The following is a 12,676-nucleotide window of genomic DNA, read 5'->3' on the forward strand; positions in this document are numbered from 1 at the left end:
ATTTTAAATGAGGTATTGTGTGAAAGTATTTTCTACCAGAATTACTCATTTCTGTTTTTGTGATTTTTATCATATAGCATTTGCAAAACTTAAATATGAAAATTATTACAGGAGCCAGAGCAATAGTACAGAGTGTAGGGCATTAGCCTTGCATGTGGCCAACCCATTTTCAATCTCTGGGATTTCACATGGCTCCCACAGCATTGCCAGGAGTGGTTCCTGAGTTCAGAGCCAGGAGTAACCAGAAGTAACCCTTGAGAACTCTGGGTGTGAACCAAACAGCAATATATATATGTATATATATATATATATATATATATATACGTAGATATATATATTCTCTTCCATTCTAATATTTACTTTTTATTTTTGTTATTTTCCTTTTCAGGGGGAAGTAAAGGTTTCCCAGTATAGATGGAGATCAGAAACTACACAACTGCGACAGAATTTGTTATTCTGGGGCTAACAGAGGACTCTACAGTTTCTACCATTTTATTTATTCTTTTTCTAGGAATCTATGGGGTCACTTTAATAGGCAATGTCAGCATAATTCTGCTAATCAGAAACAGCCCCCAATTGCATACCCCTATGTACCTTTTCCTCTGCCACTTGGCCTTTGTAGACATCGGGTACTCCACTTCAGTCACACCTGTCATGCTTGCGGGTTTCCTCAGGGAAAAAACGACCATTCCTGTTGCTGGTTGTGTGTCCCAGCTCTGTTCTGTGGTCACATTTGGGACAGCGGAGTGCTTCTTCCTCGCTGCCATGGCCTATGATCGCTATGTAGCCATCTGCTCACCCCTTCTCTACTCCACCCACATGTCCCCCAGGATCTGCATTCTTTTGGTGGGAACATCCTACTTAGGTGGGTGTGTGAATGCTTGGACATTTACTGCTTGTTTACTAAGGCTGTCCTTCTGTGGACCAAATAAAGTTAATCACTTTTTCTGTGACTATTCTCCACTTTTGAAGCTTTCTTGTTCCCACGATTTTGCTTCTGAAATCATCCCTGCCATCTCTTCTGGTTCCATCATTGTGGTCACTGTACTCATCATTGCTCTCTCTTATGTCTACATCCTTATCTCCATCCTGAAGATGCGCTCTTCTGAGGGGCGGCACAAAGCCTTCTCCACATGTACCTCCCACCTCACAGCAGTCACGCTGTTCTATGGGACCATCACATTCATTTATGTGATGCCCAAGTCCAGCTACTCAACTGAACAAAACAAGGTGGTGTCCGTGTTCTATACAGTTGTGATCCCCATGTTGAATCCCCTCATCTACAGCTTAAGGAACAAGGAGGTTAAAGAGGCCATGAGGAAACTGATGGCTAGACACATTGTTGATCATAAAATAATCTGACTTGAATTGTAAACTCTGTAAGAAACTGTCCTGAGATGAACTAATAATGTATTAGTAGATCTCAGTGCCCACATAGAATTCTAGACTCACACATTTCAATACATTGTTATCAAGACAATTTTTAATTTAAAAATGATATTAATCCACTAAAATAGGAGCATCCAACACAAATCTTGCTTTCTCCTCTCACCAATTTTACATCTACAAGTACAGTTTTGCATCTAAAAGTGCAAGTATGGTTTAGTTCCTTAAACTATAGAAAGCAAGTTTTTGCTCTTTGGAATTAACAGCGGTACACACTTGAAAGTCCAAGAATGGGAAATAAAGAGTAATGGTTCCTTCTAAAACCTTGGCATCTGAAATAGGGTATCCACATTGCACAGCTAGTGTAAGAACTGAGTTCAATGATGTTTATAATTACTGTCAACCTTTCAACTTTTCTTTCATTGCTTTGTGATTTGAACCTGAACCAAAGGATACTTTTTATGTTACTGCAGGTGAATCTTGTCAAAACAATTCAGAAAATGTCCCATATTCCCAGTTAAATTCTCTCCTTTCAGGAATTAATTCCAAAATTTACATTTCAGAATATCCAAAAGAGAGCTGATTTGGGATAATTGGAATGAACTTTTAGATAAATTGGCTCCTTTCTAGATGAAGAAGCAAAATTTCTCTTTTTATTTTTCAGATTGTTTCAATTTTGTCAAATGCATGTACACAGTTCTGTAATATACTTAAACAATGTCTTTTTCTCCTGTCCTGTTGCCTCTGATACCAAAATTCTCAGATATTTTTGTATACAATTTGACTGGTACTACCATAAAAGCCTCGAAAATACCAAGCATACCTGTTTTATTTATGAAACTTAAACTTGTTTTTGTTATTCTGGGAATCTGTTTTGTTTTCCCTCCAGTTTTCCCGTATAAATGCTTAAAAGTGAAAAGAGAATAATATTTTTGGAACATTACTTTTTACTTTAGTAGAATAGAAACCTCCAATTAATTTGATTAAGATTATATCTTTAAAAATATAGTCATCAGCAATTGTTCTGTTTCTACCACATTAAGTGTAGTGATGCTGCTTCTTAGGGTTGAAAGATATTCCTCTCTCTTGACCTATTTTCTAACGACCAATTAAATGTTCATCCAATAATAAAAGTGCCTCAGAAGGTATTGTGAGATCCAGTAAAATACATGACGGAATCCAGGAGCACTTTCTTGACCTATGTATGTGATAAAAAGCAGAAAGATTTCTATTTGAGCTATAAAATCAGCAGGAGCCAGTGAAACTTTCCCAAACCTCTTTGTCCTGGGTCAAAAAAAGTGGAGAGTGATTATTTAGAAAAGAGGCCACATTGGGGGCTGAATTAACAGACATTATCCTCTTTGAGTTCAGGTGTGCAACACCTTGGATGGCTGAGAACAGCCTTCTCAGCAGAAGAAAAAAAGAGATGAAGGACTGATGGATAGATGGTTAAAATTGTCCATTTAGTGCAAATCTGTAAACACACTCATAGTACAGCTGAGGGTGGTCAAGGTATAGGAGGTATAGGACTGCAGGTAGGTGTGATTATTTACAGAGGTAATGTGTTTTGACAAAGGCATTTCTCTTGGGGGAAATAACTCAAGGAGATGCTCTATCTCCCAGGGGCATCTATATTACTTTCTCTTTCCCTTGATACTAGTACATACTAAACAATCAAGTTTACTTCTTATTCATATTTGTAATTATTTGTATAAACACAGTAAGAGATATAGATTCCAAAACTTAATTCTCTGGGCTCTGAGGGTAAGCAAGACTTGTACTGTAAATCCCAGAATAAGTCTTCTGGCCGGCTTAGCTTTTCCTTCTCCATGAGGTCCTCTCTCTTAAGTCAGAACGACTTGCAACAAAACTATGCTTTCATGTTTTCTGGACTGTCCCATTTTGGTGCTGGGTAACTTTGCTGTTCTCCCTGAGTCCATCCAAGTCCCACGGCTGTATCCCCCATATTTTGGGGGTATTAGGAACTATGGTAACCAAGGCCTTAGTCAATTAATTATGATGGATATCCAAGAGTAGATATATTTCAGAGTTAATCAACTCCCAAATATTAGAAGCCTCACATCAATGGTTTCTCTGTTTCAGCAAAGAACGTTTTTTTATAGTAAAATATAAAAAGGTTTTAGGGGAAATAGAAAAGCTAGTAGTTCACTAAATACAAAATCCAGAGTCATCAGAAGGTTTCACTTTATTAGTAAAAGGTAAAGGTAAAGGCCCTCCCGTTGATCGTCAATTTGCTCGAGCGGGCCCAGTAACGTCTCCATTGGAGACTTTGTTGTTACTGTGTCTGGCATATCAAATACTCTCGGTAGCTTGCCAGACTCTCCAAGAGGGGCAGAGGAATCGAACTCGGGTCGGCCATGTTGGCCGCTTGTAAGGCGAACACCCTACTGCTGTGCTATCGCTCCCCAAGCTTAACTTGGGAATTTAGTAGCTAACAGTGAGATGTGAAACACAAAGGATATATTAAAGATAAACCCAGGGGATTAGGATGCTCTTAAGAACACTGTAAGTTTCTCTTGGGGAGGGAAAGGGGAAATTCACTGATGAAGCCTTAAGCAGGGTTAATATCTAACACTTCTGAGTGCTTGATTTCCTCAGAGGTACAGGAGAAAAATCATTTTTAAAAAGAACTATGATTGCACTCATTTGTGGGACATAAAAAAATACAAAATATGAGACTAATATCCAAGTTCAGCAGAAACAAGGGCCAGGAGGACTGGTTCACGGTTGGATGTTTGCTACAAGTAATGGTGGGGGAAGGCAATTAGGATAGAGAAGGAACCAGTATGACAAGAATAGTTGGAAATGATCACAGAACTGAGTGTTGAAAATAGGAAAAGGGACAAATATGATAACTTTTCAGTTCCTATAGTGCAAACCGTAATCCCAAAAGGAGTTTTCTCTGTCTTTCTGTCTCTGTGTCTGTCTGTCTCTCTCTCCCTATATATATATATATGTACATATATATATATTTGAAAAGTTCCTGTCATAGAGGCAGGCTGGGGTGTGGGGCATGGGAGGGAAACTGGGGACATTTGTGTTTGGGGACATTTGTGTTGGGAAATGAAGAGGCAGTTGTTGGAACATTATATGACTGAAATCACATCACGAACAACTTTAACTGTGTATCTCATGGTGATTCAATTAAAGAAAAAAAATTACTGAGGCAAGAGTTCTATGACTTGGAGTCTTGTAAGCATTGTGGGGCAGAAGGTGAAAAAAGAGGTAGATAAGAAAATTAAAGTGAAGCAGTTAGGCTACTGTGCTCAGTAAAAAGTACATTCGAAATTCCTATGAGACTCTCACCTAAGTATTCCCCCCTTCCCCGCCCACCCCACTATTACTTCTATAGCTGACTGCCTGTGGTTGTTCCTGTGATAGTGAGAACAAGGCCCAGTAATTTGAATGTTCTTGGAAAACTATAGCAGGATCTATTTGTCAGAAATCACAAACTTGAGCGCCACCTTCTGGAAAACAAAAGGTTTCTTTTAGCAACTATTCTGGTAAATTGTAGGAACCAGAAAAAGAAACCAGAAAAGCTTAAAAATTCTGTCATTAAAGGTCCAAGGAATGGTCTTCTCATCTGAGGCAACTAGAAAAGACATGAGGATGTGTCTACCACTTCAAATGTAAAAGGAGGTCCTGTAAAAAACCACAAGATGCATAATAGATCAACAAAATCGGTCATCAACAGATGATGACAATAGTTTCCAATAGCAAATTTAAAGTGATAACATATTGTGATCCGATAAAGAATTAAAAATTGCTAATTTGGGTAATTATAGCATGCCACAAGAAGAGAAACAAAGACAATAATTTTTTAAGTGTGAAAATTAACAAAATAATTACAAGTGACACAAAAGAACTCAACAGAAATCCTAGAGCTGAAGAATTCATTGAATCAAATGAAATTAAATAAAAAATGACAAAAATGCCATAGCTGAGTAGAGCAAATAAAAGATTTAATAAGTGACCAAGTAAGTGATTAGGACATTTTACATGATGCATCAGAGGAGAGTAAAACTTTTTAAGAGATAAAATAAAGCAAAGGGAAAAAAATTCAATCTAGACAGTCAGATTCATAAAGTGAGTAAAAGTCTTATCATCTCAATGCAAAGAGACCTATTACCATGAAATAAAAAAACCCCTAAAGATAAAGAATCTTAAAAACAATACAAGGGAAGTAGGGTGGGGGAAGGGGAAGATTATGATCAACAAAGCAAACCCCCAGAGTCCATCAGTAGATTTCTTAGTACAAACCCTATCTGGGAAAGAGTATAATTATATATATAAATAAATATGTATAAAATAATTATAATATAATATGCACTGTAGAACTGTCCTCTCGTTGTTCATCAATTTGATCGAGTGGTTACCAGTAGCGTCTTTATTGTGAGACTTGTTGTTACTGTTTTTGGAATATTGAATATGCCACAGAGAGCTTGCCAGGCTCTGACATGCAGAAATATAATTATAATATATGTAACACATGCTTATATATAATATAATATGTAATATAATTGTATTTTTAAAGACACTACCTCCACTACCCAGCCGTCGCCACACTCCAGGACGCTTTCCGGACCCGCGTGGCAGCTCCGGCCAAGACTCACGCACGACTGAAGACCCACAGAACAAGATAAGCGGAACTCTCTGAGACCTTGGACTCCAGCTCGGCGGACATAGGAACAGAGTTTCTCTGCTTGCTCTCACCAACCACACGTGACAAAGGGATTCTAATCAGGAGCCCCACCCTACCCTGCCCTGTCTGCTTCCATCAACCACCCAGGGATCGGATCGCGCACAGAAGACCCACCCTACCCAGATAAATACCCCACTGGCAGACTTCCACTATCGACACTACCTCCACTACCCAGCCGTCGCCACACTCCAGGACGCTTTCCGGACACATCATAAGACACTAAATACCCATCTTCCGGAATTGTCATACCATATTTGATAGGGTTCAAATATGGTAACACCTACAAGGGTGATTAGAGGTCGCCCCAAAAGCATCTATCCCTCTCGGAAAGACTGGCAAGCTACCGAGAGTATTCCACCCGCACGGAAGAGCCTGGCAAGATATCCGTTGTGTATACGATATGCCAAAACCAGTAACTACAACTGGTCTCATTCACCTGACCCTGAAGGCTTCACTGACATGGCAGCACTGAGAAGGATGAGAAAGGAGAGGCCGACAAAATCTCAAGGCCGAACTAGGCTGCCACAACGAAGGAAGACAAAAACGATCGTCTGTACTTTCAATGCACGTACGCTAGCATCAGATGCATCCATCGAGGACCTGATGGTACAAGCGCGAATGATCAAGTACGAAATCATTGGTCTGACCAAGACAAGAAGGCACGAATCTCACCATGCCGTTTTCGACACTGGAGAAGAATTGTTCCTTGGAACATGCAATAAAAGAGGTGTCGGAGGCTTAGGTGTCCTTGTCAACACAAACTTGGCCATGAGCATTGATTTATTTGAATGCCTAACAACCCAAATCGAACGTTTACATTTGAATAGATGTGGCTCACTGCCTGCAGTTTCTATCTTCGTTGTCTACTCACCAACATCTCATTATGATGAAAGAGAAATCGAGAAGTTCTACGTGGAGCTGGAGAAGTTCTATAAAGAAGACCACACCTTCTACAAGATCATTGTGGGTGATTTTAATGCCAAGATAGGACCGAGAAGATCAACTGAAAAACTTCACATCGGGACCCATGGCCTAGAATGCAACGAACAGGGTGAGAGACTGTCTGAGTTCATCATGTCGACCAGGACCATCCATGGTAACTCACAGTTCCAGAAGGCAGAATCTAAACGTTGGACATGGGAGTCTCCTGGTGGACGATTCCACAATGAAATAGACCACATCATATTCAATCAACGGTTTTCCTGACCGATGTCACTGTTATCCCAAAATTTCGAACGGGATCGGACCACCGTCTCCTTCGTGCAAAATTCTACTTCACAGAGCAGAGATAAAGGGCTGCAAAATTCAAAAAGAGAACTCCCAGAATGACCACCAACTGGGAACTCTTTGGCACTATTGCGGTAACATGGGAAGATGCCGTTGTTGACAACATTGACAAGGAATACGATCGACTGGTTCAGCACCTCCATGAATGTGCGAGGAACGCCAAGAGAGAGATAGCCACAAAAAACGCCTGTCTTCGAAAACTCTTGAGCTAATTCGCCAGCGTGGTTTGGCACATGCCTCAGTCAACCACAAGCTAACGTCCGAGCTCGCAAAGCAGTGCAGAGAGGTGATCAAGGAAGACCTCAAAGAGAGAAGAGCAGAAGTACTGGTAGATGCGGCAGAAGCTGGGAAAATATTCGTAATGCCTGCCTGTCCTTCGCCAACTACAAGACCAACATGACTGCCCTTCGACGTCCTGATGGATCCATCACATCCTCCAGAACGGCAATGGAGATTATCCATGACTTCTACTCAAATCTCTTCGATAGCCATGTCCACTTGCCGACATACCAAATTCCACAGGATGGATATGTCGTTCCCAACGTTCTCCCTTCCGAAATCCGACAAGCCATTTCGTCGGTAAAGAAACAAACAGCACCCGGCCCAGACAAGGTCAGACCTGAACACCTGAAGAACCTGCCGTCAGTACTCATCAATACACTGGCTCGGCTCTTCACTTGCTACCTGTCTGAATGCAAGGTTCCGTCCCAATGGAAAACCAGCAGGACCGTACTACTGTTCAAGAAGGGAGACATCCATGACATTGGCAACTATCGCCCGATCTGCCTATTGTCTGTCGCCTACAAGTTGTTCACTCGAGTCATCCTAAATAGGATTGGCAGAACACTAGATGAAGGACAACCATGCGGGCAAGCCGGGTTCCGCAAAGGATTCAGCACCATCGACCATATCCACACGATAACCAAGCTCATTGAGGTTTCTCGGGAGTTCAAGATGCCGCTCTGTTTAACGTTCATTGATTTAAAGAAGGCCTTTGATTCTGTTTAGATGGAAGCAGTCACTGAAGCCCTAACCAATCAGGGCATTCAAGCCCAATACATCAAGATCCTCCGTGAGCTGTATTGTGGATTCACTACCAGGATCTCACCATTCTACAAAGAAGTTATTGTTGATGTCAAGAGAGGGGTTCAGCAGGGTGATACCATTTCACCGAAACTCTTCAGTGCCACCCTCGAGAACATCATGCTATGACTGGAATGGGAAGGAATGGGAATGAAGATAGATGGTCGGCAACTACACCACCTCAGCTTTGCTGATGACATTGTTTTAATAACACCAAACATCAGCCAAGCGGCACAAATGCTGGCCGACTTCGACCGTGAGTGTGGAAAGGTCGGACTACAGCTGAATCTTACGAAGACAATGTTTATGAGAAACAGCCTCTTTCCTGATGCCCCATTCACTCTCAACGGAATGACCATCTCCGAATGCAATAGCTATGTGTACCTAGGTCGAGAAGTCAACATGATAAATGACCTGGCATCCGAGCTGCGTAGGAGGAAGAGAGCGGCTGGGAGTGCCTTCAAGAACGTCGAAGAAAGAGCTAAGAGTACGAAGAACCTCCGGCTCCGGGAACATCTCTTTGATTCCACTGTTCTTCCTGCATTAATATATGCCTCAGAGACCTGGGCCCTACCCAAACAGGACGAGAACGCTATTCTGGTCTTCCAAAGAATAATAGAAAGAGCTATGCTTAGAATATCACGTTTCACTCAAATGAGAGAAAGAATCCGGAGTTACGACATCCATCGATGATCAAGAATCAGGGACACTGTCTGATTTGCCAAGGTGTCAAAAATCAGATGGGCTGGTCACGTAATGAGATTTAAAGACGACCGCTGGACTACATCTGTTACTGACTGGATTCCACGGGATGTCAAAAGACCGCGTGGCCGCCCACCTACCAGATGGTCAGACTTCTTTTTTTTTTTTTCCCCTTTATTTTATTTTATTTTTTTTAAAGTTGTAGATTTACAATTTTTTGTGCTTTGGTTTCAATTATACAATGATCAGATACCCATCCCTCCACCAGTGCCCATTTTCCACCACCATGGATAATATCCCTCCCACCCCCATCCCCCCATCCCCCCGTCTCTGTGGCAGGGCAATCCCCTGTGTTCTCTCTCTCCTTTTGGGTGTTGTGGTCTGCAAAAGAGGCATTGAGTGGCAAACATGTTCAGTCCATAGTCTACTTTCGACATGCATCTCCCCTCCTGGGAGGATCCTCCAAACATCCTTTATTTGGTGCTCCCTTCTCTATCTGAATAGCCCTTTCCTCTAGGATACCCAGCTGGCCTCTAAGTTATGGAGTAATCCTCCTGGTGCTGATCTCAGCTATTCTTGGGTATTAATCTCATACTTTGTTACTTTATATCCCCCAGATGAATGCAATCTTTCTATGTCTATCCCTCTCTTTCTGACTCATTTCGCTTAGCATGATACTTTCCATATTGTACCACTTGCATGTAAATTTCATGACTTCATCTTTTCTAAGAGCTACATAGTACTCCATTGTGTAGATGTACCAAAGTTTCTTTAACCAGTCATCTGTTCTTGGGCATTCAGGTTTCTTCCAGTTTCTGGCTATTGTAAAGAGGGCTGCAATGAACAAACAAGTGCAGATGTCACTTCGACTATACATTTTTGCCTCTCTGGGATATATTCCCAGGAGTGGTATTGCTGGGTCAAATGGGAGCTCAATTTCTAATTTTTTGAGAATCGTCCATACTGTTTTCCAGAAGGGCTGAACCAGTGGACGTTCCCACCAACAGTGAAGGAGTGTCCCTTTCTCGCCACATCCACGCCAGCATCGGTTGCTTTTGTTCTTTTGAATGTGGGCCAGTCTCTGAGGTGTGAGATGGTATCTCATTGTGGTTTTGATCTGCATCTCCCTGATGATTAATGATGTAGAGCATTTTCTCATGTGCTTTTTTGCCATTCGGATTTCTTCTTTGAGAAAGTTTCTGTTCATTTCATTGCCCCATTTTTGGATGGGGTTGGATGTTTTCTTCTTGTGGAGTTTAACCAGTATTTTGTATATCCTGGATATCAACCCCTTGTCAGATGTGTATTCGGTGAATATCCTTTCCCATTCTGTAGACTGTCTTTGTACTTTGGTCACTGTTTCTTTGGAGGTGCAGAAGCTTCTTAGTTTAAGATAGTCCCATTTATCTATCTCTGTTTTCACTTGCTCGGCCAGTGGCGTGGCATCTTTGAAGATACCATTAGCTTCAATGTCATGGAGGGTTTTGCCAACTTTATCTTCAATGTACCTTATGGTTTCTGGTCTGATGTTGAGGTCTTTAATCCATTTTGATCTTACTTTTGTACATGGTGTTAGGCAGAGTTCTGAGCCTATTTTTTTGCATGTAGCCGTCCAGTGATGCCAACACAATTTATTAAAGAGGCTTTCCTTACTCCACTTCACATTACTTGCACCTTTATCAAAGATTAGATGAGCATATGATTGAGGAGAGATGTCAGTGTATTCAACCCTGTTCCATTGGTCTGCAGTTCTACCTTTGTTCCAGTACCATGCTGTTTTAATTATTACTGCTTTGTAGTACAGTTTGAAGTTTGGGAGGTTGATTCCTCCCATTTTCTTTTTCCCAAGAATTGCTTTAGCTATTCGTGGGGGCTTATTGTTCCATATAAATTTCAAGAGTGTTTGCTCCATTTCTTTGAAGAATGTCATGGGTATCCTTATAGGGATTGCATTGAATTTATACAATGCTTTTGGTAGTATTGCCATTTTGACAATGTTAAGTCTCCCGACCCATGAGCAGGGGATATCTTTCCATTTCCTCATGTCCTCTTTTATTTCCTGAAGTAGCGTTTTGTAGTTTTCTTTGTACAGGTCCTTTACTTCCTTAGTTAAGCTGATTCCTAGGTACTTGATTTTCTGGGGCACAATTGTGAATGGGATTGTTTTTTTCATGTTGCTTTCTTCTCTCTCACTGTTTGCGTATAGGAAAGCCATGGACTTTTGGGTATTGATTTTATAACCTGCAACTTTACTATACGAGTCTATTGTTTCTAAGAGTTTTTTGGTGGAAGTTATTGGGTTCTCTAAGTAGAGTATCATATCATCTGCGAATAGTGAGAGCTTGATTTCTTCCTTTCCTACCTGAATGCCCTTAATATCTTTTTCCTGCCTAATCGCTATTGCAAGTACTTCCAGTACTATATTGAACAGCAGTGGAGAGAGTGGGCATCCCTGTCTCGTCCCTGATCTTAGAGGGAAGGCTCTCAGTTTTTCCCCATTGAGGATGATGCTTGCTGTAGGCTTGTGGTAGATGGCTTTAATTATGTTGAGGAAGGTCCCCTCTATACCCATTTTGGCTAGGGTTTTCATCATAAAGGGGTGCTGGATCTTATCAAATGCATTCTCTGCATCTATTGATATGATCATATGCTTTTTATCTTTTCTTTTGTTGATATGATGGATTATGTTGATTGATTTCCGAATGTTGAACCATCCTTGCATCCCTGGGATGAATCCTACTTGGTCATGGTGTATGATCTTTTTGATGAGTAGTTGGATTCTATTTGCTAGTAGTTTGTTGAGGATCTTTGCATCTGTGTTCATCAGGGATATCGGCCTGTAATTCTCTTTCTTTGTGGTATCTCTGTCTGCTTTTGGTATCAGTGTGATATTTGCTTCGTAGAAACTGTTCGGAAGTGTTTTTGATATTTCAATTTCGTGGAAAAGCTTAAAGAGCATTGGGAGTAAGTCCTCTTTAAAGGTTTGGAAGAATTCACTAGTGAATCCATCCGGGCCAGGACTTTTGTGCTTGGGGAGACTTTTTATTACCATTTCAATTTCCTTGATGGTGATAGGTCTGTTCAGGTATTCCAGGTCTTCTTGGTTCAGCCTTGGGAGTCTGTAGGAGTCTAGGAATTTATCCATTTCCTCGAGGTTTTGATGTTCCGTGGCATAAAGCTTCTCAAAGTACTCCCTGAGGATCCTCTGAATTTCTGTGGTTTCTGTTGTAATGACCCCCTTTTCATTTCTGATTCGGTTTATTAGGGTTTTCTCTCTCCCTTTCTTTGTGAGTTTTGCTAGAGGCTTATCGATCTTGTTAATTTTCTCAAAGAACCAGCTCTTGGTTTCATTGATCTTTCGGATTGTTTTTTGGGTTTCCATCTCGTTAATCTCTGCTCTGAGTTTTATTATTTCCTTTCTCCTGTTCGGGTTGTGCTCCTTTTTTTGGTCCTTCTCCAAGCTCTTAAGCTGTGAGGTTAGGTTACTTATGTGTG

At 41.0% G+C, this 12,676-nt stretch overlaps 1 protein-coding gene across 1 annotated transcript; it reads left to right on the plus strand.

The window, feature by feature from the left end:
• Positions 1–414: 414 nt before the first annotated feature.
• Positions 415–1,362, plus strand: LOC130025388 (olfactory receptor 508-like). Its single transcript, XM_056116342.1, has one exon. The coding sequence runs from the start codon at positions 415–417 to the stop codon at positions 1,360–1,362; it is 948 nt and encodes a 315-aa protein (XP_055972317.1).
• The last annotated feature ends 11,314 nt before the right edge of the window (positions 1,363–12,676 follow it).

This window comes from Sorex fumeus, unplaced genomic scaffold (genome assembly GCF_029834395.1).
Source record: "Sorex fumeus unplaced genomic scaffold, SorFum_2.1 ptg000030l, whole genome shotgun sequence".
In the NCBI taxonomy this organism is placed as follows: Eukaryota; Metazoa; Chordata; class Mammalia; order Eulipotyphla; family Soricidae; genus Sorex; species Sorex fumeus.

Coding starts and splice junctions, on each gene's coding strand:
- LOC130025388 (XM_056116342.1), top strand. CDS start 415: ATGGAGATCAGAAACTACACAACTGCGACAGAATTTGTTATTCTGGGG.